A 25,671-nucleotide genomic window follows, 5' to 3' on the forward strand; every position below is an offset into this window, starting at 1 on the left:
GGAGTAGGGTGCATGGACAAGTAGCCGGGGTCGCCACTGGCTGGGCGGTACTTTTTCGGCAACGACTTACCCACTGCTGGTAGACTCTCTGGTGCCGTCCAAGCCGCCGCCACCCTTCGTTGCAAGGCCAAATGAAATGGCAGTACTGGGTCAGTTGGTGGACCTTGGTACAAGATATCTGTCAGGTCATCCTGCAGAAAATCTACTGGTGGTGCAGACCACCCCAAATACTCTGTCACCCTCGACATCAGCCGCCTGTACGAAGAATCAGCATGTGTACCAGGCTCAGGCCTGCCAAACTCAACCTCCGGGGAGGTATCAAGACCACTGGCATCGTGCAAAGACTGACGCAAGTCTTTAATCTGGCCATGACCAGACAATATCTCATCAGGAACCTCATCTGGAACCAAACCTTCCTCAGACCCTTCCTCCACCTCAGAAATCCAGAGGCTGGAATCAATCCCTGGAGGAGGGCATAGAAAAAGGCTCAAAGATAGGTCTCACTGCCTTCTTCAGGGCCTTCCTCTGGGTTTCCACCGAAAGAACGGGGTACCTCCGATAAAGCATCCACAAAAGGTGTCGAGGGCGTCGACACAGGCCTCGAAGGCAGGGCCCCGAGCGTGTCCTTCGACACCCTCGGTGCCAAAGGTGTCGACGTCTTCTTCGAAGACCTCACAGGCTCTGATGGTCTCGATGGTGTTGAGGACCGGGACCTGGAGCGGGCATGGCTAGAGCGATCCACCTTGTCCGACCAGGACCTCGAAGGTGCCCGGGGTTCGCGCCGACCGCTCCAACCCGAAGGCGTGCGATCGGTGGCTCCAGCACGTTCCCTGCCGTTGTCTTTCGACGGCGCAGACGGAACGGAACCCTGCCACTGAAAAATCGCCATCATCTCCTTACGAAATGAATCCCATTCCACAGAAGAATGCTTGTTGGGACAAGCAACCCGCCGACGGGCGGAGTCCTCGGACGAGCACGAGGAAGGCGACCAGTGACAACGCTTCCGTGAGTGCCTCGAAGAGGCAGAGGAATGACGGGACCCACTGCGGGACCGACACCCCCTGGACTTGCGCTGACGATGCAGAGAGTCGCCCCTTGAATCGTCGGTCGAAAGCCCAATGGATTTCGACTTTCGGTGCTTGGTCACCCTGCCGACAGAACGCTTCTTCTTACACTCCCGCAGGACCTTCGATGTCAACGACTGGTACTCGTCACAATCGTCCGTGGCGTTGTCCTCACCGAGGCACCAGAGGCAGGCATTGTGCGGGTCTGTTAGCGATATCATGGAACCGCAGTCCCGATACTTCTTGAAACACAGCCGCGGGGTAGAAGAAGATGAAGACATCATGGAAATCTTCAGAAACAAACAGGTTTGAAGTACCAAAAGAATATAACACAGAAGAACCGATGCGCCGAGGTCTTCAAAGCGAACACATTTGCGGAAAAAAAATGGAACTGAGGCTACGGGCGTCGTGCATCCTACTTATAAATCCGGTGATGTCGGCTTGACAGAGGCCCTCAAGGACAGCGTATCGACGTTATCGACGCAAAGCAGCACAGGTGTGGCGATTACCTGTCATAGATTTGGAATACGTCGGAGGAACCAATCCCCTCGAATGTCAGGATGCTTCTGTGTAGGATTTGCTCTCTTCAGAAACTCTCTTCTATTAATGATACTGTGTGAGCAGGCTCCCTTGCCAGACAGTTCACTTCTGCTACTACATTAAACTGCTACAGTTCTGACAAGAGTGTTGACAACCACAGTTCTACTGCTGCTACTGCTACTTAAAGTTTTAGACAACTTCAACAAGATTTCTTCGACCTCTACAGGTAGGCAAGACACTCTTCCCTCTTGCATGGCAAGAAAGGGCAGCCTCTTTGCCTTTCCTTTGGTCTTGCAGATACCACCAAATCTGTATTTAGCTTCTAGACTATTTTTCCTCAACTTGAATAGCCTCAGCTTTACAGATTTTAAATGTAGCCTTTTCAACAAGTACCGTGCTCCCTTCCCCAGCTTCATATATGCCTTTCCCTCCAGTAGTTACCCCAAAGCTGTGGTACCACTCTTTCAGCCTTGGATAACTGTGTCACCCTTACACTAGAGAACCCTGGGTTAAAAAAACAGCTGATGCTACTCTCAAAATAATAGTATGCAGTTCTTAAATTAGCTGAGTTTATTTTAACAGGGTTTGTTCTCTTGGCCTGGGTAATACTTGTTTTTTTTTCACCTTCAACGACTTCTACAACTTCTACTTCAGTGTTCAGTATGTTACAAAATGCAAGTCTCGTAATGGAAATGAAATTAAGCACATTTGCTTTTGTTTTGATCTTGAACTGCCAATTAAAAAGATGCGCGTTCCCACCTTTTCGTCAACGTTAAGCTTCCAAGGAATTGGGGAAACACTGTTTCATGCGTGACATGTTCAGACATTAAACTGTGCTCATAACATCTCGGGAAAAGTCAGCTCTACTTCAATAAGTTTACCGGCAACGCTCTCCTCGTTAACAGGAGCCAGAAGACCATTCAGCAATAAGTAACTTTTAACAATGGGGAAAAGAAATGCTTTCTCTACACACACGTATTTCAGCTTTGTTAACATCAGCGTGTGTTACATTTCCCTTGTTAGAAAGACTTCCCTCGTCTGCTAACAACTTTCACTTTCTATGATGTGTACACGAGTACGTAAAATGCTGGCTACAATTACAGGCAAGGTATTTCTGTTAATTTGGAGTACGGAGCTTCACTCCCTATACTTGAGCTCTGCGCACCCGGATCTCCTCTTATGGCCTCTCCTATCAACTCTTTGCTGACGACACTCTGATATTCTTTACCTTTCACTATTTATCCAATGAGCTACTGTCAACAATTTCAAAATGTCCCTCCACCATCGAATATTGGATGTCATCTCACTCACTCATTCTCAACGCCACTAAGACTGAAGATCTCTACTTTCCAGCCAAACAGCCTATCTCTTCCTCTCCTCATCTTCTTCTCTTCTCTCCAGAATACCTTCCTTACTCAGTTTACACCGTTAATCTTGGTGACATCTTCAAACCATCACACAACTTCTCGCTTTTCATCTCCAAATCTGCCAGTGCAACCTCCTCAATATCAGAAAATTCTGTCATCGTCTTCCTTTAAATACTACTAAACAACTAATCATCTCCTTAGTCGTTGGTAGATCTGATTATTGTAAAACAAAAAGGTGATGGCTGGAAGGTTTTGAATTAATCAAAACCACAGGCACACCTCAGGGTAACCCTGCAGACCATCATTTTCAGCCTGCTAAGCTATTATTGAAGGGGAAAAACCATATGCAAATCAGGCTTGGTCCTACCCCAAAAGGGGCAGTACGGCCCGAACTGCTAGGTCACATCCCCTCTGTCATGATGCCTGCCCCCGGAAGACCAGACCAGGCCCAGCAGCCCCGGAAGCAGGCATCATGCCACTTGGAGCATGCCCAAAAGCCACAGTTAGGGGCTGTTTGGGTGCAGTCCTGGCGCCTATGGCGCCAGGCTCATAAAGATAAAGTCAGTCCTGGCGCCATGGGCGCCAGGCTCATTATTGATAACTTACCTGAAGCAGACCATGCTGCATACTCACCTGAGGCAGACCATGCTGCATGAAGACTCAAGCCAAATGAGGCTTAGGAGGGACTATTTTACTGAAGGGACTATTTTGTTACTTGGGTGGGGCTGTGGAAGAATACCTACCTGGATCTTCTTCCAAGGCTATTTAAACCACGCCCGGACAGCCACACGTGCTTCGCGTTATTCTGCTTGCTGCAGTGTAACGCTCACCGTGTTTTCAGCAGCTCCAGTCTTCAGCCACGCCCGCTTCAGTCCTGGGACTCCTGAAACAAGAAGAAAAGAAGGATAAATGTCAGAACAGGAGTTTTAACTTTAATCCTTACCTGAATCCTGATCCATTTCGCCACGGAGCTGAAAGACAGAAGTCTTTGAAGCATCGCTTCGCATTCCTACGGCGCCGCGCTGAACTCACCTGCTTGGCGGTACTTCAGCATTCCATCACGCTCTCTCCATCTCGCGGCCGCCCTCCGACACCTAAGGAGACAAAGACAGCAAGGTGAGCAAGGGAACTCTCTAAGGCTATACAAGCTACCCCCAAGGATTTACCTGATTTACCACGGGGGGTACTCACCTCATCTCGGGTCGGCGCAGTCAACTCTGCTTCATCGCCGTACCCCGGCCCCTAAGGGGAGAAAGCAAAGACAATACAAGTGACCCCCCATAAAACTTACCTGATTTACCACGGGGGTCTCACCTCATCTCGGGTCGGCACAGTCAACTCTGCTTCATCGCCGTACCCCGGCCCCTAAGGGGAAAACCACAATAGACTTACCTGAATCTTACCAATTGCCATTTGGAAATCTTTGAGTGGATTAATCGGCAACCTGCAAGGAATCGGACAGAGTGAAGATCAGACATTTGAACTCTTATGAACAATTGGACTTTAGAGTCAATACTGGAACTCACCAATTCCTCTACGCCAGTGAAGTCACTGGTCATCAACGCGCCCCTGCGGTCGACGCAGGATGGAGAGCTCATCCTTCCAAACCATCAGGTGAGACTAAGGAGGGGACATTAAGAGTGATCTGTGGGAAGACAACGGGAGTGGGGAAGGTGGGTTGACACTCAATTCCACGGGTGGTTAATTCCTCTTCTCCTTTGCAGAAGAATATTCCTGCGAGCCAGACAAACTAGGCTGAGCGGGCCAGTCCAGTCAGTCATCTGGGCGCTACACGTCACGCTGGTGGAAACAACAGCGGCCCAGTTCCGGTCAATGCCCCCGTGGGAACCAGGTGAGCGTAACACCTTCGGCACGAGACCACAAGCATCCCCAGACAGACTTGTTGGGCGTCATCAGTGAGGAGTAACATGTTTGGGGATGCTTGTGGTCTCGTGCAGAAGGGATGTGATCAAGCAGTTCGGGCTGGACTGCCCCTTTTGGGGTGGGGCCAAGCCTGATTTGCGTATGGTCTTTCCCCTTCTGTAATGGCTTGGCAGGCGAAGAACGATGGTCTGGACGGTTGCCCAGAGCAATGCCAGAGGTTAGGATTCATTCCAAACAATCCAGCCATCACCTCTATTGTTTTGTGTAAGTCACCCCGAGTGTGACGGGTATGCCCAGACGTGGGTCCAGTGCCTGCTGGGCCTAGAGACCCAAGCTACTCCTCACTGATGAGGTCCAACAAGGCCGAAACATGTTTGGGGATGCTTGAGGTCTCGTGCAGAAGGGATGTGATCAAGCAGTTCGGGCTGGACTGCCCTTTTTGGGGTGGGACCAAGCCTGATTTGCATATGGTCTTTCCCCTTTTAAAATGGCTTGACAGGAGAACAATGGTCTGGAGTGTTGCCCAGAGCAATGCCAGAGGTTAGGATTCATTCCAAACCTTCAAGCCATCACCTCTATTGTTTTGATCTGATTATTGTGCCAGTCTTCTCTATGGCCTTCCCAACTATGCTTTTTTCACCTCTGTACAAAGCCCTCAACGCTGCTGTCTGCACACTTTTCCACCTTTCTTGCAGTACCTCTCTCTCTACCCATCGCCAAATCGGCCGGCTATCTATTAAACAAATGGTTAAGTGAAAACTTATCTTCAAAACTATACATGGACTCTCCCCACCCTAGCTATCTGTTCATCTCACTACCTACGTCGCTCGTTACGATCATCCATGGCTCACCTCCTTGCCACCACTCAAGCCCTACTCTGGAACGCTCTTCCTCTCCCTCTCCGCACTACTCCAAATCTACCACTATTTAAAACCAACCTGCACGCTCTCCTTCTTTCTGAAGAACCTGTTTTCTACCACTCTGCGCTACTGCATCACCTGTTTCCCTCTCTCCCTACCCTTCACGGACAACCGTACAGCACTTTTCCGTCACCCCTCCATCTTTAATTCAGCACTTCCTCGCCATCCCGTTCCTATGTCATTCTGTCCAGTACCTTCCCCGACAGCATCTGGTCTCCAAGTCACATTCTCTCACCCCTTTTTAAAGGGAACAATGTCTTCTGCTCTGTAATCAATGATCAATTGTGCCAAAAATGCTTTGCCTTCCCTGTGATTGATAAACATAAATACATGTGTACTTTGCCCCTGCTCTGGAAAGGTGCAACTTTTTGGGCCATGTCAAAGACGTTCCACAGGTGAGTCAAATTGAATTTTGTTTACCTTTACTATTAGGGGAACTGCAAAGCCATGTTCTGAAAAGGAGTATTGCCCAGCTTGGGATGCCCTTGTGTAAACTGGCCATTTGCATGATCATTGGTGCACACATGTGTCATGCAAACATGCCGGCTTGGATTTTTCTTGAATCTGAACTTTGAGCTTTTTACCCCTCTTCTTTGCATTTCCAGACGCCTTCTCTTCATTATCTAAAGGATTACATGTTTCAAAATGTTGAAATTGATGGCATTTGTTTGCAATGTGTCTGCAAAATTCCCTTGTGATGAACTATATTGAATGAGAAAATTAAACAGTTGTACATTTTACGACCAAAACGTTGCATGATAAAATATTAAAAGCAGTAATTAGCTGTTCAGTCTTTAACTGAAATAAATACAAATGCATTTGGGGCCACGATGAATATTTAATACACATTCAACTATTAAACGCAATGTAGATAAGGCAACAAGTGGCCTCCACTCCCCCTAAAGCCAAAGATGCCCTCACTTAGCCCCTTAAGTGCCAAGGGCGGGTATGCCCGCCCTTTTTGCATAGACTTGCATAATAGCCTGGCAGTTAAGGGTCGATTAACCACTGTCCAGTTCATATGACCTCTAAAGACACCATAACACGTGCGGATATGTTATATACACACAAAGAAACAAATGATTTCTGATAATAAATGCTTTGTATAATGTATGGGCCGACGTCCCCGGCCAGAGTTTGGGGTGTGTCAGAAGGACGAACTAATTGCAAGGCTTCCAACATGGGCCAGAGGATTTTGGGCACGGGGAAGGCCAGGGCAGGGGAATTCTAAGAGCACCCCTCACGAATGCAGGGGACACACAGTGAGATCTCCCTCCCCTTGAAACAAAGTTATTTTTAAAAAACTTTAGAAACACTCCTAGGCGAGGTAATGTATGAAATAGCCTGTCCCAACCATGGAGCAGAGAAAAGATCCCTTTGCCTGTAAAAGAGATGTCCAGGCATTTGGTGACGGTAGGCATGGATTTCATACATTTGCGAGTTCAGCACTTTTCACATGATGGGGTGCAAGGTCTCCAGTCCTTTGGGAAAGGCAGTGATGGCACCAGCAGGAAGTGTCACAGAAAGTCAAACAAACTCCATAATGTCCACCAGGACTGATACAGTCCTAGCCCTGCCCATCAGACTCAAACGGGCAAAGGTGAGTGAGGCTGGTAACATCAGCCAATCAAATACAATGCCAGTCCAGGATTGCACAGGTGCAGACCTTTCTCAGAGTCCGACACGGGGGGGGCGAGTGGGGGTGCAGGGAGCAGAGACCACTGGATGTAAACCCAGAAGCTCAGTCTGGCAAGGGAGCCGCTGAGGGGGAGAGAGGGAGAGGGAGATGGAGAGAGGGAGGGGGAGGGAGAGGGAGAGGGAGAGGGAGAGGGAGAGGGAGAGAGGGAGAGAGAGAGAGAGAGAGAGAGAGAGAGAGAGAACTGCTGGGGAGAGAACTGAGAGGAGATGGCTGGAGAGAGAGAACTGAGAGGAGATTGCCGGAGAGAGAGAACTGAGAGGAGACTGTTGGAGAGAGAGAACTGAGAGGAGACTGCTGGAGAGAGAGAACTGGGAGGAGACTGCTGGAGAGAGAGAACTGAGAGGAGGCTGCTGGAAAGAGAGAACCGAGAGGAAACTGCCAGAGAGAGAGAGAGAACTGGGAGGAGGCTGCCAGGGAGAGAGAGAACTGAGAGGAGACTGCTGGAGAGAGAGAAGTGAGAGGAGACTGCCAGAGAGAGAGAACAGAGGAGACTGCTGGAGAGAGAGAACTGAGAGGAGACTGCTGGAGAGAGACAACTGAGAGGAGACTGCTGGAGAGAGAGAACTGAGAGGAGACTGCTTGAGAAGGAGCTTAAGAGAGAAGACTGCTGGATAGAGAGAACTGAGTGGAGACTGCTTGAGAGAGAACTGAGAGGAGACTGCAGGAGAGAGAGAACCGAGAGGAGGTTGCTGGAGAGAGAGAACTGAGAGGAAACTGCTGGAGAGAGAGAGAACTGGGAGGAGACGGCCAGGGAGAGAGAGAGAACTAAGTGGAGACTGCTGGGGAGAGAGAACTGAGAGGAGATGGCTGGAGAGAGAGAGAACTGAGAGGAGACTGCCGGAGAGAGCGAACTGAGAGGAGACTGCTGGAGAGAGAGAACTGGGAGTAGATTGCTGGAGAGAGAGAACTGAGAGGAGATTGCTGGAGAGAGAGAACTGAGAGGAGACTGCAGGAGAGAGGGAACTGAGAGGAGACTGCTGAAGAGAGAGAACTGAGAGGAGACTGCTGGAGAGAGAGAACCGAGAGGAAACTGCCATAGAGAGAGAGAACTGGGAGGAGGTTGCCAGGGAGAGAGAAAACTGAGAGGAGGCTGCCAGGGAGAGAGAGAACTGAGAGGAGACTGCTGGAGAGAGAGAACTGAGAGGAGACTGCTGTAGAGAGAGAACTTAGAGGACACTGCCAGAGAGAGAGAGAACTGAGAGGAGACTGCAGGAGAGAGAGAACTGAAAGGAGACTGCTGGAGAGAGAGAACTGGGAGGAGACTGCTGGAGAGAGAGAACTGAGAGGAGACTGCTGGAGAGAGAGCACTGAGAGGAGGCTGCTGGAGAAAGAGAACCGAGAGGAAACTGCCAGAGAGAGAGAGAACTGGGAGGAGGCTGCCAGGGAGAGAGAAAACTGAGAGGAGACTTCTGGAGAGAGAGAACTGAGAGGAGACTGCCAGAGAGAGACAACTGAGAGGAGACTGCTGGAGAGAGAGAACTGAGAGAAGACTGCTGGAGAGAGATAACTGGGAGGAGACTGCTGGAGAGAGAGAACTGAGAGGAGACTGCTTGAGAAGGAGCTTAAGAGAGGAGACTGCTGGAGAGAGAGAACTGAGTGGAGACTGCTTGAGAGAGAACTGAGAGGAGACTGCAGGAGAGAGAGAACCGAGAGGAGGTTGCTGGAGAGAGAGAACCGAGAGGAGACTGCCAGGGAGAGAGAGAGAACTGAGTGGAGACTGCTGGGGAGAGAGAACTGAGAGGAGATGGCTGGAGAGAGAGAGAACTGAGAGGAGACTGCCGGAGAGAGAGAACTGAGAGGAGACTGCTGGAGTGAGAGAACTGGGAGGAGACTGCTGGAGAGAAAGAACTGAGAGCAGACTGCTGGAGAGAGAGAACAGAGAGGAGACTGCAGGAGAGAGAGAACTGAGCGGAGACTGCTGGAGAGAGAGAACTGGGAGGAGACTGCTGGAGAGAGAGAACTGGGAGGAGACTGCTGGAGAAAGAGAACTGAGAGGAGACTGCCAGAGAGAGAGAACCGAGAGGAAACTGCCAGAGAGAGAGAGAGAACTGGGAGGAGGCTGCCAGGGAGAGGGAGAACTGAGAAGAGACTGCTGGAGAGAGAGAACTGAGAGGAGACTGCTGGGGAGAGAACTGAGAGGAGACTGCAGGCGAGAAAGAACTGAGAGGAGACTGTTGGAGCGAGAGAACCGAGATGAGACTGCAGGAGAGAAAGAACTGATAGGAGACTGTTGGAGCGAGAGAACCGAGATGAGACTGCAGGAGAGAGAGAACTGAGAGGAAACTGCCAGAGAGAGAGAACCGAGAGGAAACTGCCAGAGAGAGAGAGAACTGAGAGGAAACTGCCAGAGAGAGAGAGAACTGGGAGGAGGCTGCCAGGGAGAGAGAGAACTGAGAGGAGACTGCCAGAGAGAGAGAACTGAGAGGAGACTGCTGGAGAGAGAGAACTGGGAGGAGACTGCAGGAGAGAAAGAACTGAGAGGAGACTGCAGGAGAGAAAGAACTGAGAGGAGACTGTTGGAGCGAGAGAACCGAGATGAGACTGCAGGAGAGAGAACTGAGAGGAAACTGCCAGAGAGAGAGGACTGGGAGGAGGCTGCCAGGGAGAGAGAGAACTGAGAGGAGACTGCCAAAGAGAGAGAGAACTGAGAGGAGACTGCCAGAGAGAGAGAACTGAGAGGAGACTGCTGGAGAGAGAGAACTGGGAGGAGACTGCTGGAGAGAGAGAACTGAGAGGAGACTGCTGAAGAGAGAGAACTGGGAGGAGACTGCTGAAGAGAGAGAACTGGGAGGAGACAGCTGGAGAGAGAGAACTGAGAGGAGACTGCTGGAGAGAGAGAACTGAGAGGAGGCTGCTGGAGAAAGAGAACCCAGAGGAAACTGCCGGAGAGAGAGACAACTGGGAGGAGGCTGCCAGGGAGAGAGAGAACTGAGAGGAGACTGCTGGAGAGAGAGAACTGAGAGGAGACTGCCAGAGAGAGAGAACTGAGAGGAGACTGCTGGAGAGAGAGAACTGAGAGGAGACTGCTGGAGAGAGACAACTGGGAGGAGACTGCTGGAGAGAGATAACTGAGAGGAGGCTGCTGGAGAGAGAGAACTGAGAGGAGGCTGCTGGAGAGAGACAACTGGGAGGAGACTGCTAGAGAGAGAGAACTGAGAGGAGACTGCTGGAGAGAGAGAACCGAGAGGAAACTGCCGGAGAGAGAGAGAACTGGGTGGAGGCTTCCAGGGAGAAAGAGAACTGAGAGAAGACTGCCAGAGAGAGAGGACTGAGAGGAGACTGCCAGGGACAGAGAGAACTGAGAGGAGGCTGCTGGAGAAAGAAAACCCAGAGGAAACTGCCAGAGAGAGAGAGAACTGGGAGGAGGCTGCCAGGGAGAGAGAGAACTGAGAGGAGACTGCTGGAGAGAGAGAACTGAGAGGAGACTGCCAGAGAGAGAGAACTGAGAGGAGACTGCTGAGAGAGAGAACTGAGAGGAGACTGCTGGAGAGAGACAACTGGGAGGAGACTGCTGGAGAGAGAGAACTGAGAGGAGGCTGCTGGAGAGAGAGAACTGAGAGGAGACTGCTGGAGAGAGACAACTGGGAGGAGACTGCTGGAGAGAGAGAACTGAGAGGAGACTGCTGGAGAGAGAGAACCGAGAGGAAACTGCCGGAGAGAGAGAGAACTGGGTGGAGGCTGCCAGGGACAGAGAGAACTGAGAGGAGGCTGCTGGAGAAAGAGAACCCAGAGGAAACTGCCGGAGAGAGAGAGAACTGGGAGGAGGCTGCCAGGGAGAGAGAGAACTGAGAGGAGACTGCTGGAGAGAGAGAACTGAGAGGAGACTGCCAGAGAGAGAGAACTGAGAGGAGACTGCTGAGAGAGACAACTGGGAGGAGACTGCTGGAGAGAGAGAACTGAGAGGAGACTGCTGGAGAGAGAGAACCGAGAGGAAACTGCCGGAGAGAGAGAGAACTGGGTGGAGGCTGCCAGGGAGAAAGAGAACTGAGAGAAGACTGCCAGAGAGAGAGAACAGCAGTCTCCTCCCAGTTGTCTGGAGAGAGACAACTGGGAGGAGACTGCTGGAGAGAGAGAACTGAGAGGAGACTGCTGGAGAGAGAGAACCGAGAGGAAACTGCCGGAGAGAGAGAGAACTGGGTGGAGGCTGCCAAGGACAGAGAGAACTGAGAGAAGACTGCTTGAGAAGAAGCTTAAGAGAGGAAACTGCTGGAGAGAGAGAGAACTGAGAGGAGACTGCTTGAGAAGGAGTTTAAGAGAGGACCTCCAGAAGTGAGGAGAGTTGCCAGAGGCCGGTCCAAGCTGACTCCCTGGAGTATTAAAGGCAGTAGTACAGGGGATCTCTTGAGATTTGTGGGATGGGGTGCAAGGATTATCCAGCTATTCAGAAGTTGGGGTGCAGATGCCGCCTATGTTTAGAAGCTGTGTGCAGGAGCGACTATGAAATATATAGGTCAGGGTGGAGGAGTCACCCTGAGAATTAGAAGTTGGGGTTCAAGTGTCACCACATGAATTAGAAGTTAGGTTGCAGGAGTCACCTTAAAAATGAGAACTGTGGGTGCAGATGCCCTCTAAGGAGTTGGTGGGAGGGGGTGCAGATATCAACCAGAGATCAGGGTGTGTTCTGCCCAAACAGATGAAAAGGGGATAGATGGAAAGAATTGTAGAGATGAGGCTTTTGTGCCCAAAAGGATGAAGAAGGTGGCCGAGTAAGAAGGTGGAGATTAGGAGAGACCCAAGAGGGGTAGAAAGATGAACGGAGAACTCAAGAGGAAGTGGATGGGCTGCTGATAGACTAGGCCTACAGTAGAAGTAGGGGATCAGGAAATCCAGGAATGTTATGGTGGGCCAGGTCAGTCCAGGCCAGGAGGCACAAGGCAGTGCGGTTGCCCTGAAGTTGAGGCAGGTCCTTAAAGGACCAGAGAGGTTGAGAGGAGGTCTAGCACTACGACCCCAGAGAAGGAGAGAAAGGGTTTGAGAGGAAGGATGGCGCCGCACTCCTCAGCCTATTTCTTTATTAATTTAAACATTTATAGCAGTGCGCCAAACCGTCAGGCATCAGGGCGCTAGTTACCCAGATGTAGACAATACACACAGGTATTTCAGACAGTGTGAACAGCGAGAGAACAACATTCATATGCAGGCGAAGGTGACCTGGTTGTGGGTAGTATGGCTAGCAGCGGATGCTTCCTGTGCAAACAGTAATGTTTTTAGGTTCTTGTGGAATACCCAGGACGACTGTCTCCACTCTGAGGTGGTGGGGGCGGGGGGAACATTGGTATTCTCTGAGGCAATGACCGGACAGCTCACACCCCCAGATCTGTTCCTTCTGATTCTAAGGGTGACAAGTCTGTTCGTATATAAGGACTGTGAAGGTCTGATGGAATTGACCTCGTGGAAGTTTTGGGATAAGTACCTGGGTGCAGTGATGGCCAGGCACTTGTGTGTGATGGCCAGGCACCTGTGCGTGATGGCCAGGTGCCTGTGCGTGATGGCCAGGCACCTATATAGAGGTCAGGTTAGTGCGTGATGGCCAGGCACCTGTGCGTGATGGCCAGGCACTTGTGCGTGATGACCAGGCACGTGTGCGTGAGGGCCAGGCACCTGTGCGTGAGGGCCAGGCACCTATGCATGAGGGCCAGGCACCTCTGCGTGATGGCCAGGCACCTCTGCGTGATGGCCAGGCACCTGTGCGTGATGGCAAGGCACCTATGTGTGATGGCCAGGCACTTGTGCGTAATGGCCAGGCCCTTGTGCGTGATGGCCAGGCACCTGTGCGTGATGGCCAGGCACCTGTGCGTGATGGCCTGGCACCTGTGCGTGATGGCCAGGCACCTGTGTGTGATGGCCAGGCACCTGTGTGTGATGGCCAGGCACCTGTGTGTGATCGCCAGGCACCTGTGCGTGATGGTCAGCCACCTGTGTGTGATGGCCAGGGACTGGAAGATGTGCCTTTGCCCGTAAGGAAGCCAGTGCACTTCTTTTCTGGCAACAGACATATGTTCCTATCTGGGGATGTTCAAGTTGGCCCTGAGAGCATTATTTTGGATAACTTGTAATTTATTGAGGTTCCAGGTAGCTGTGCCTGCAAAAAGGGCATTACAGTAGTCAAGCCTAGACCATATGAGGGCACGGGCGACAGTAAGGCAGGAGAAGAGTCTACAGGCATTGATCAGCTTTGTGGTGTGGGCTGAAGTTGATGCAATGGCATTGAAGTGCCCGTTTAAGGCCCTCAAACAATGAGCAGTCATCCTTCAAGAGCAAGGATTAGCCTATGTGAGTGGGACCAGGAGAGCGACTGACCTGTTGAACTGCAATGACTGATGTGGACTTTTTAATGGTTAGTTAATCATGGGGTATAAGATCCCGAAAGCCTTCAAGTAATCCATTGGGATAAAGCCTTAGACTATTGAAAACAACAAGAAAAACGTGTTTACGCCACTCATGTCCCCCCCAGGAAGGGAAATGGAAGAAGATGAGACCAGCTTTATTTCTTCTAATCCTGGGTGGATTCCAAGAAGTTCATTTTGTGACCTCTTCTTGGCTATTTTAAAACTCTTTAAAAGGCCATCCTGTACACATATATTTTAACAAAAACCATAGAAGAGTTGACAAACCACAATACATGTTGAACTCTATTTGCATGTGGATTGTTTGTGTTTTCGTACTTCAACCATGTCACAGTAACAACTGTTGAGCTTGCTCTTGGTTGAATTGGCCAACAACTCTTTCTGGGTTAACACTTAAGTTTGCACAAAATACTGAATCAAAAGATGAGTCAAGGGACCCCGAATGAGTAATCTCCCTGCTGTCTTTTGTGAATGGATGACAACTAACTAATAAAACATGCCGTCCTGCTTACTTTTTTTCTTTTTTTGTTGTTGATTTTTTTAATAGGTTTATTTTAAATATTCATACAAATACCAGCAATCACAAAAGAGATCAAATATAAATGCAGAAAGACCGAATCTATCAGCCAAACCACCACATTAGAATCCTTTTTCTAATAAACGTAAATTGTCCTCTAATTGTAATTGGTTATTTATAACGAGGTTTCTAAGCGTGGACCCGGGGATCGAACTTGTGTTGCTCTGTGTCGTCTTGCTTCCAAGGCGAGCACGTTGCCCCTGAGCTATCCTCCCGGGACAGAGGTGTTTATCAAGAGGTGTGCGTTTGCTGCAGGGATGGGAAGGTGATTTGCTGTGGGTTTGATTTGAATAAGCATTGGGGATATTTAGGAGGATGGAATAGAATGTTCTTTGGTTAAAAAAGAAATAAAGGTGAAGAATATGAAATCATGTATTTTTAATAAAAAGTAACAGAGCACCCATTTAGGAGGTGGAACACCTCAGACTACCCTAATAAGGAACACTGCAATAAACCCTTATTGCAGTCTTTACATCTGTAAAAAGGGTTTCTAGTGAAAATGTCTTCTTGAAAGACATCTTTGTAATAACATACGTGTTTTTTTTATTTCACTTCTACTATTTATTGAGGATAACTACCACATCCTAATGCTTTCCGCCTCTTAATCCACACACGTTCCTAGTTTTTTGTTTAGCTCGTTAACCCTTTCCCCTTCGGACAATATAGATTTCAGGTCAGCCTTAGTGAGGTACATGTTATTGAGAAACATGTTTTGCACAAAGGGCCTCATGTAAAAGTATGGCGTAACTGTTAAAACTGGCACTAATTCCATTACCGCCAACTTGACCACTACGCAAAATTATGACTACCCCATAAAATGGCAGTAGTTCCTCAGGCGTGTAATTCCATGAATGTGCCAATGACCTGCGATGCCGACCACACAATCAGCCACTGATGTGCGCAATACCCTAGGCTCACACATGACTCGATGATGCTGTGGAATAACACCCTACCTGCATACACAGAGAGGTACAGAGGACAGCACAACTGATTTGTAGGTAAGTAGCACATAGACCTGACCGCAACAATCACAGACACACACCTGGCCTAAGTAAGCGTTAGCAAATTGAAACAACTACAGGTCCAATGATGTCTGAGCAGAAATCACAGACCAGGCCCAGAACCCTGACTCACCCACCCCAGGACACAGACTTGAACCATGGGACGACACAGAGCATCCTGCCATGCAATGCAGCACAACTTGTGCAAACGTAGGAACATTGAAAGGCCTGTAGATGGGGACCACAACCTCCCTAGCTCAGATGAGGAAGACGATAAAGGTGTAAACAGGGCACCACAAGACGTATGTGGGGACATTAGGGAAGGACAAATGGTCAGCCACGACCTTATGGACAATTTCTAATCACTTTGGATGCATGCGGCCCATACATGCAATTAATGCATTGAATTAAAACATACAAGATGATCTGATTTAAACAGGGTTTATTTTTGGAAAAAAGGAAACCCCAGCCCCTACACCAACTTCCAACCCCCACCCCTAACCCCAAAACCAACTCCCACCCCAGCCCCTACACCAACTCCCACCCCTAGCCCGAAAACCAACTCCCACCCCCAGCACCAACTCCTACCTCCTACCCCCGGCCCCAACACCAATGAACCACACCCAACAACATCTCCCACTACCGCTTCCTCCTGTCCCCTTTGCCCTTGGTATGGGAAGCATGAGATGTGAGGCGCTGCGAACGCCTGGGTGGTGTGCCTTCCGTTGACCCATCAGTTGAGTGGGTGGACAGGGAATGCCCCTGAACACTGCCCCTGAGGTGTGCCACAGCGAGGATGATGGCTCGGGACATGGTCACGTTAGAGGCTGATAGCTGCTTGGCCAGCTCCCTCACCCTCTGACTCACAAAGATTTGGCTGGCATTAGTGTCCGCTGTGCTCCTGCACAGTCGGGCCACGGCCCAGGTCATTTGTCTTTCCGACCCCTGAGTCACACCCTGCATTGCCTGTGAATGAACAATTGCGCGCATCTGTGCCTGCCCGTGCTCGATGCGGTCAGTAGATCCCAGATGGCCTGCATTGTGGGGGCTGCAACATGCTCCTGGGCTTGTGCATGGCCATGTAGTGCATCCCGTGCTGGAGGATGGGTTTGATGAGCCTGTTCATCTGAGGACGCGTCCTATTGGTACACCAGTGCACGGCAGGATGAGCGTGGTGAAGGAGTTGTATGTAGTGGTGACAGGTTCTGCAGGGGTGAGGACTTAGGTGAGAACTGGCAGACAGGTGAATGAGCCTGAACTGATGGTGTGGGGGTTGATTTCATCTGCACTTTTGATGTGGCAGCCATGGCCTGTTGGTCTTGCAGGCTGTCGTCTGCACTCATGCCCATGTGTGTGTCTGCAGATGCCACAGCTGTGGTGGTTTGCCCTGTTGCTGGTGTGCCTGACTACACATTTGCGGCCTGTTGAGGCCTTGTGCCCGAGTCCTTTGCTGCAGCAGACGTAGCTGTAGGGGTCACAATCACATGGTGCCCTTTTTTGGGTGGCACGCTGCATCTCCGTACCCTATCCTGTCCAGTTGGGCCGGGGGCACCTGATGGTGCTGGTGTGGTGCAAGGTCCGGGCTGATTGGATGGCTTCTGGGACATTAAAATGTGCATGAATGCATTGGTTTAGTTGTGCATGGCAAGTCAACATTCACTGTCACTTTTATTTAGCCCTCACAGTGTATTGCGCCGGCAGGGGGTGATGACTCATTTGACTGGCAGGGTTGGTGTAGCAGGGGTTGTATCAAGGCGATCATGTGGTTGGTTTGGGGTGACTTGCATGTCCACTTACTCCAGATCAGGGCCTGATTGTCCCACTGGGAACATGTGCACAGTAGATCGGGACCTGAAAATGCATTCTATGCATGTGGTGCTGTCAGCAGATTGTATTGTATTGTGTACTGTGAGGGTCATGTCGACTTGATGTTGGTCATCGTGTTGATGTGTGGTACATTACAGTTGCTGGGTTCGTAGGGCTGACACACATCTCCAATGGTGTTCAAGGTTGGAGACCGACGTGGTCATTGTTGTGTTGACTGTGCATGGGTGGCCCGTGTACAGGCAAGGAGTAGTTGTGTAGTGTGCCGTGGATGTGCATGTTTCCTTCCATCTTGCCATGCCATGGTGGTGCTTGGCTGTCTCATCAGCTCCCCATCCTGCCTCATTGCCATGTTTTGGGGTGTCATGGCTTCAGTGACTCATGTTATTGTGGCCCGCAGTCTTACATGGATGCTTCATGCATTGTTGCAGTTGCTGTTATATGCATGCAAGGCAGTCACAGCATGTGTGTATGCCTACATGGTTCTACACCTATGATATGATGTGATGAATACCCAGAGGTTTCTAAGCGCGGACCCCGGGATCAAACCTGTGTTTCTCCATGTTGTCTTGTTCCCAAGGCGAGCACCTTGCCACTGAGCTATCCTCCTGGGGCCCTCATTCACTGAGGTACTCACTCTGGCTCCAATTAATGCAGTGCCCATGCAGTGCACACATCATCGATGCCTGCCATATGTTGGATCACGCTCACCATCCTTCCCAGGGTGCGAGTTGGAGGGGTTCCACGCTGCTGCCACCAGTGACTACTGTCTCCCTTTGGTGGATGGAGATGAGACGCCTCACCCTGGTATTTAGGTAATTCCACTGTTTTTTTTTCATTTCATCTGCCTCCCATTGCAAATGTCCCAAGGCCACCACCTTGTCCCTAATATTGCCTCATATGCCATTTTTCCTCTGTTGAGTTGTTTCCCGGTGTTGCGACCCATATAACTCCTCAGAGTGGGCCAACTCTTGCTCAGCGAGTACAGTGAGTTGTTTCCCGGTGTTGCGACCCGTATAACTCCTCAGAGTGGGCCAACTCTTGCTCAGCGAGTACAGTGAGTTGGTTCCCGGTGTTGCGACCCGTATAACTCCTCAGAGTGGGCCAACTCTTGCTCAGCGAGTACAGTGAGTTGGTTCCCGGTGTTGCGACCCGTATAACTCCTCAGAGTGGGCCAACTCTTGCTCAGCGAGTACAGTGAGTTGGTTCCCGGTGTTGCGACCCGTATAACTCCTCAGGGTGGGCCAACTCTTGCTCAGCGAGTACAGTGAGTTGGTTCCCGGTGTTGCGACCCGTATAACTCCTCAGAGTGGGCCAACTCTTGCTCAGCGAGTACAGTGAGTTGGTTCCCGGTGTTGCGACCCGTATAACTCCTCAGAGTGGGCCAACTCTTGCTCAGCGAGTACAGTGAGTTGGTTCCCGGTGTTGCGACCCGTATAACTCCTCAGGGTGGGCCAACTCTTGCTCAGCGAGTACAGTGAGTTGGTTCCCGGTGTTGCGACCCGTATAACTCCTCAGAGTGGGCCAACTCTTGCTCAGCGAGTACAGTGAGTTGGTTCCCGGTGAATTTGGGCATCCTGAGCCTCAGATCAGGGACCCTGTTTTTTCCCCTTTCCTCCTTACATGGTTTTGGTGCTTATTGTGTTTGGATGGCACTCCTGTGTCGTGATATCCAACGGGTTGTCATTTCCAAAATGACCAACGGGGTGCTTCTTTTTATGGCAGTGACTTTTTTCCACCATCCTATATGGCGGTAATAGTAATTCCGCCGATTTGTGGTGGAAATTCTACCACATCCATGCAGTGGAATTACCATTACCACCAATGCCCTGTGCACGCCCCTGCCATGTTGGAATACGGCCGTAATTGCGCTGTGTAAAACGGCGGTAACAGTAATTCCACAGCAGCGGAATTACCACTGATTCCTGGGCTAACTCGTAATGAGGTCCAACATTTTTTCATACTAGCGTAAAAATAGTGTAGGTTTCATAGGCCCGCTCTTTCTCTCCAGACGTAAACAGTTACAGAAAGCAAAAATAGCACTGCTACATTGCTCAGAAGAAAATTGATAACAATAACAGATATGAGATGAATCAACATGGATAACAGTCGCTGCTCTGTCCATCCACAAGAGTAAATGAGTATAGGCAGAGAAGGGAATATTTCTCTAGCCCTAAATATCTAAATATCGCTGGTCGGCCGATTTGCATCTCCGCCCGATCCGGTTTTCACAGTAACATTCAGTCTCTGATACCATCTAAGCAACTCAAACACTCAGCTGCCCGAAGCAATCCCAGAGAGGAGCAGATAACATAATGATACGTGCGTATTATTCACTAGTATCAACCTCTTCCTTAAACAAAGCAAACCTTTCAGGAATCCAGGGATAGCACCACAAAAACAGCAATAAAGCCATTATTTTCTAATGACCTATCTTTTTATCTTAATCGTTCCTTTTGAAATTACCAAATCTAGTCAAAACACATGCATTGATGAATTGGTTTATCCGGTCGGTGTGAGATAGACACATATATGCCCAATTTGCTGCTGACAAATGGCAGCAATTCATGAAACATTCAACTCGGTACAAGCCAGGCAACAGTAGGTTAAGGCAGTAACTGATCAGAAAAAGGCTACATTTTCTAGAGGTTAGGCAGCAACAAAAGACACACGCTAACCAAATTACGCAACGACTGAAGAATCAGGGAGCATGAAAGGGCAGATCAGAGGCTAGACAGACTTTCAAACTCCATAGACCGGTTATGGATCGTTGCAGGCCAACAAGCAAGGCATGTCCTCAAATTAGGAACTGGACTGAGTGATGGCACATGTCTTCAACAGAGTCTCACTGTATCAAATGCAAGAGCGAAAAACCGAGCAGAAAAAACTGAGAAGAAAAACCTGAGAAGACAAACCGGAGCAGAAAAAAAACAAAAAAGAAAAACCTGAGCAGAAAAAGCAGAGCAGAAAAAGCCGAGAAGAAAAACCTGAGCAGAAAAACCTGAGCACAAAAACCTGAGCAGTAAAACCCGAGCAGAAAAACCCAAGCACAAAAACCCGAGCAGAAAAACCCGAGCAGAAAAACCAGAGCAGAAAAAGCCCAGAAGAAAAACCAGGGCAGAAAAACTAGAGCAGAAAAAACTGAGCAGAAAACAAACGAGCAGAAAAAGCCAAGAAGAAAAAGCTGAGAAGAAAAACCAGAGAAGAAAAACCAGAGCAAAAAAACCCATCAGAAAAAGCCAAGAAGAAAAACCAGAGCAGAAAAAGCTGAGAAGAAAAACCTGAGCAGAAAAACCCGAGCAGAAAAACCCATGCAGAAAAACCAGAGCAGAAAAACCCGAGCAGAAAAACCCGAGAAGAAAAACCCGAAGAACAAAAACCGAAGAAGAAAAACCCAAGGGAAAAACCAGAGAAGAAAAACCCGAGAAGAAAAACCTGCAGAGAAAATCACAAGAAGAAAAAGCCCAGAAGAAAAACCCAAACGAAAAACCACAGCAGAAAAAACCGAGCAGAAAATGCAGAGAAGAAAAACCCAAGCAGAAAAACCCAAGAAGAAAAAGCCGAGAAGAAAAACCAGAGAAGAAAAACCCAAGCAGAAAAACCCAAGCAGAAAAAGCCAAGAAGAAAAACCCGAGCAGAAGAACCCGAGCAGAAGAACCCGAGCAGAAAAACCCGAGCAGAAAAATCCGAGCAGAAAAACCCGAGCAGAAAAACTAGAGCAGAAAATCCTGAGCAGAAAAAGCAGAGCAGAAAAAGCAGAGCAGAAAAACCAGAGAAGAAAAACCAGAAAAGAAAAACCAGAAAAGAAAAACCAGAGAAGAAAAACCAGAAAAGAAAAACCAGAGAAGAAAAGCCAGAGAAAAAAACCCAAGCAGAAAAACCCAAGCAGAAAAAGCCGAGCAGAAGAACCCGAGCAGAAGAACCCGACCAGAAGAACCCGAGCAGAAAAACCCGAGCAGAAAAACCCGAGCAGAAAAACCAGAGCAGAAAATCCTGAGCAGAAAAAGCAGAGCAGAAAAAGCAGAGCAGAAAAACCAGAGAAGAAAAACCAGAAAAGAAAAACCATAGAAGAAAAACCAGAAAAGAAAAACCAGAAAAGAAAAACCTGAGAAGAAAAACCTGAGAAGAAAAACCTGAGATCAAAAACCCGTGCAGAAAAAGCTGAGAAGAAAAACCAGAGAAGAAAAACCAGAGCAAAAAAAGCTGAGAAGAAAAACCAGAAAATAAAAACCTGAGAAGAAAAACCTGAGAAGAAAAACCCGTGCAGAAAAAGCCAACCAGAAAAAGCTGAGAAGAAAAACCAGAGAAGAAAAACCAGAGAAGAAAAACCAGAGCAGAAAAAGCTGAGAAGAAAAACCCAAGCAGAAAAACCAGAGCAGAAAAACCAGAGAAGAAAACCTGAGCGGAAAAACCAGATAAGAAAAACCAGATAAGAAAAACCAGAGCAGAAAAAGCCAAGAAGAAAAACCAGAGAAGAAAAACCAGAGAAGAAAAACCAGAGGAGAAAAACCAGAGAAGAAAAACCAGAGCAGAAAAACCAGAGCAGAAAAACCAGAGTAGAAAAAGCTGAGCAGAAAAAGCTGAGAAGAAAAAGCCAAGAAGAAAAACCTGAGAAGAAAAACCAGAGAAAAAAAAACAGAGAAGAAAAAACCAGAGAAGAAAAAACCAGAGCAAAAAAACCAGAGCAAAAAAACCAGAGCAGAAAATCCCGAGCAGAAAATCCAGAGCAGAAAAAGCTAAGAAGAAAAAGCCGAGCAGAAAAAGCCGAGCGGAAAAAGAGAGCAGAAAAAGCTGAGAATAAAACCCCAAGCAGAAAAACCAGAGAAGAAAAACCCGAGTGGAAAAACCAGAGAAGAAAAACCAGAGAAGAAAGTCCCAAGAGCAATATTGCTTTTCACCTGAGATGTCTAAATATTACAAAATTAGCAAACAAAAGTGTTGATACACATTTTCATGTCCCTGAAACTTAAAGCACATTTATTAATTGATGCTCAGTTACATTTCTTTCAATGTTTATTTTTAAGAAGAGGTTTACCTACCTCATCCTCTCTGGTTAGGATCTCATCAGTCTCTTGGTTAGAAATTGGTGGGAATGGCCTAATGTCTACAGGAACTGAGCACCCCGTTTAAGGGTTAATAATGCATTGTTTACTGTAATTATGATATAGCGTTATCCAGAATGGTTTAGTGGTCACAATATTTTATTGATAATACAGCTGGATGTTACCTTCATTCCGTCGTTTCCTTTAATGGCCGGCATGGCGTCATGCAAGGGAGGGCATCTTTGCACAGTCATTTGCTGCCTATAATGTGGGCCTAATTCACAGAACCGTTTTATAATGGCAAACCCCCATTGGAAAATGCTCTGTGAACTAGGCCTTTAATCTTTTAATCCACTGTAACTAGGCAAGTAAAAACGTGTTTTTGAAAAACTTATCTGAAATTTGTGTCGTTCTTAGTTTTTCAAAAGTATGATATTTTGTAATAATTAGACACAGAAAGTTTCCTGCAGATGCGCCCTCAATTTAAGGACATCCCAAGCAGGGCTCTGAAACTGATTGGCTGAAGAATGATCCAATAGCTCAGCAGACCTCAAAGTGCACAAAAAGGAAGCCATCTTTGATTGGGACGTTAATGTGTACGGTTAAGCTGTTGTACACGTCTAAAGTGAAAACTGAGCATTAACTTGTTGAAACAGAGGGGGGTACAGTTTTGTGGGGAGGTATGAGACCCCCAAAGATTTCAACACATGTGCAATTGTGAAGTAGCAAAGGGGGTCTTTGGGAGGGGGCTTGAACAGAGAAGTCATTGCTCACGGCCTCCCCGGCTCACACTGCAGCTAGCAGTGCATGGATACAGGCGGGTCATCAATTGCAGGTAAGTAGGATGTGAATTATCTAGGGGAAGGCATGAGTCCAGCCTCATGCACAATACTCAGAGAACTACTGATGCAACTTACGGCCAACAGGCGTGAAAACTGAGCTCCACGCGGAGCTTCAAGGCGAGATGCTGCTTATTACACGTCTTGTAACTGTCTAAAAGCGTAATCAGGGAATTCAAGAATAGAGAGTCAATGCTCGATGCCTGATGAAGTGCGCGCCTCCAGAAACCTGACCAATTGAATAATGTGGAAATAGGTCACATGCTTTTTCCGGATTTTCAGATGGACAACTACATACTTGTACTCACCTGGTTCCATAATGAGTTATCTTTTAAAATATGAACCTTTGCAATGATGACAAACTGCATAAGGAGCTGAAAAATCTGATTAAAATTGATGAGTTGAGGTTAAGACCGACCTACATGAAGGAACGTCATTTCACCAAAATGCCAGGGGTAGTGCAAGTGACATCGCACGACCCTTGACCTCTTATGACATCACAGGAAGTGAAGTCATTTGACCCCACCCCGAAGTGACATCACAGGACGAGATGGCGCATGACCTTTGACCGCTTGACAAAACAGGAAGTGGCATCACATAGCATTGTTCCTAAGTACAATACGAAAAATATGGTTATGATATCACTGTAATGTGATATACATTTCATACAAGAATGGATCACCATATGTATCGTTAACATCAGTGTGTATAGGCCCATATTACCAAATTACTGTGAATGCAACCAAACTTTCAAGGTCAAATGATAATGATGTGTTATTATATAGCCCTTACGCTTAAGCACTTTATATAGAACACATGTATATACAATATCACCCAACCTGGGTTGGTACTCATGTATCGACCTCAAAAGGATGAAAGGCTGATTTGGTCTTGCCGGGATTCGAACCTGCAACCTGCAGATCACATGCTCATTGCAGCAGTGAGCACTCAACCCACTGAGTTATCTTACTGGCTATAATAAAATCAGCAATTGCATGCCTGAATGTTCTCAAAGTCAGAAAGCAAATTACACTCTGTAGTGGATACCAACAAACTGGTAACTGAGATCTGCAGGTCTGGGGCAAGGTTGGCCACATGTTAAGCCTGCGTGGATCTACTTAACAGGCTTCAGAGGTTGGAAAAATAAATAAAATAAATACCATTGGGAGGGTTCATACCTGTGTATTAAAGAATATAGAGTAGCGCAGGGAAAGCAGCGCACTCACACGGCATCCTGTACTCTGGGCACTTGTTACCTCATACATGCACCAAACATCCTGAACAGCATGCCATGCACATAGTAAAGATAGACACATTGCAACACACCATTCATTGTGGCACAGCGAAATTAAGGGCCACTTTATGAGCTATGGTCAAACATTTTTACACTGTTCACAAGCTTTTAGGCACAAGGATTTTGTCAAGTGACCGAGGACACCGAGATGGAGTGACTTGTGATGATCGTCACGGAGACAACGGCATAACTACAACTTGCGAAAAGCAAAACACATAGTCAGAAATTGATGCTCATTCTACTCTAAATGCTTTCTGGAAGTTTTTGTCTGCATTGTGAATTTGAGGTGTTTGAGAACAGACTAAATCAGTGACTCAACCCCTGAAGTGTGCCTGAAATACACCTTTAATGAGTCTAGAAAATATTGTACAGAATTCCAGAAAGACACATTATTTACTATTCCCATTCTTTCTTATTTAGAATCACTGTTACATTTGTGTAACCCCCTATTTTGTTTTAAGTGGCTTCAACAAGAAAGCCAGCCACTCCAGAAACAAAGAGCCACATGGTGCTGGCCACAACCCAGGAGTTTCCGTTTGTTAAAAACAAAAAAGCAAATTAAAAAAAACGTTTTTTTTTATGGGGTAGCAAAGGAGACCACAGGAGTAGCAAGGGAGACCACAAGAGTTGGAGTTGCGACCACTGGCAACCCCCAAATGATGTCCCTGCCTACATCTGGTTAACACTATGGATTCATCCAAAAGCTGTTTTGTCCCATAACATTTTGAGGGATTTTATGGCGAGAGAAAACACCCATAGGATCCCCTGGCTGAACTATGTGCTTAAGGCCTATTGTAAAGTGACTTCCAGGCTTCTTGGGATTACTTATATGTTTATTACAAGTACTTAAGTCACAGTTACATGAAGGCATATACATAAGTGGCCAGGACATAACACTGGCTCCCATCACCCAGGCTCTGGAGCTCTAACTGGCTGGGTGTGGAATCCTTGGGGAAACATTCCGACATTCACACGGCAACACTCCACATGACATCACCAGCTTTCACATACAGAGACAAGCACATCACAACACTCCTTCCTTTACTGATAAACCTTACAAACACACTCAGGCACGATATAACACATCTCCTTCCTTTACTGATAAACCATACAAACACACTCAGGCACGATATAACACATCTCCTTCCTTTACTGATAAACCTTACAAACACACTCAGGCACGATATAACACATCTCCTTCCTTTACTGATAAACATTACAAACACACTCAGGCACGATATAACACATCTCCTTCCTTTACTGATAAATATTA

General features: G+C 48.0%; 2 protein-coding genes across 3 annotated transcripts in view; one reads left to right on the forward strand and one right to left on the reverse strand.

Moving 5' to 3' along the window:
- The window catches only part of GRM8 (glutamate metabotropic receptor 8), a 1,803,300-nt gene that overhangs the window by 1,153,146 nt on the left and 624,483 nt on the right, over nucleotides 1–25,671 (reverse strand). The window lies entirely within an intron of this gene.
- LOC138513134 (uncharacterized) lies at nucleotides 1,284–21,332 on the forward strand. The gene is made up of 3 exons (XM_069627775.1): nucleotides 1,284–1,370; nucleotides 20,513–20,885; nucleotides 20,932–21,332. The coding sequence occupies exons 1-3, from the start codon at nucleotides 1,284–1,286 to the stop codon at nucleotides 21,330–21,332; spliced, it is 861 nt and encodes a 286-aa protein (XP_069483876.1).

The sequence above is a fragment of the Ambystoma mexicanum genome, chromosome 12 (assembly GCF_040938575.1).
Source record: "Ambystoma mexicanum isolate Mex_15411 chromosome 12, UKY_AmexF1_1, whole genome shotgun sequence".
In the NCBI taxonomy this organism is placed as follows: domain Eukaryota; kingdom Metazoa; phylum Chordata; class Amphibia; order Caudata; family Ambystomatidae; genus Ambystoma; species Ambystoma mexicanum.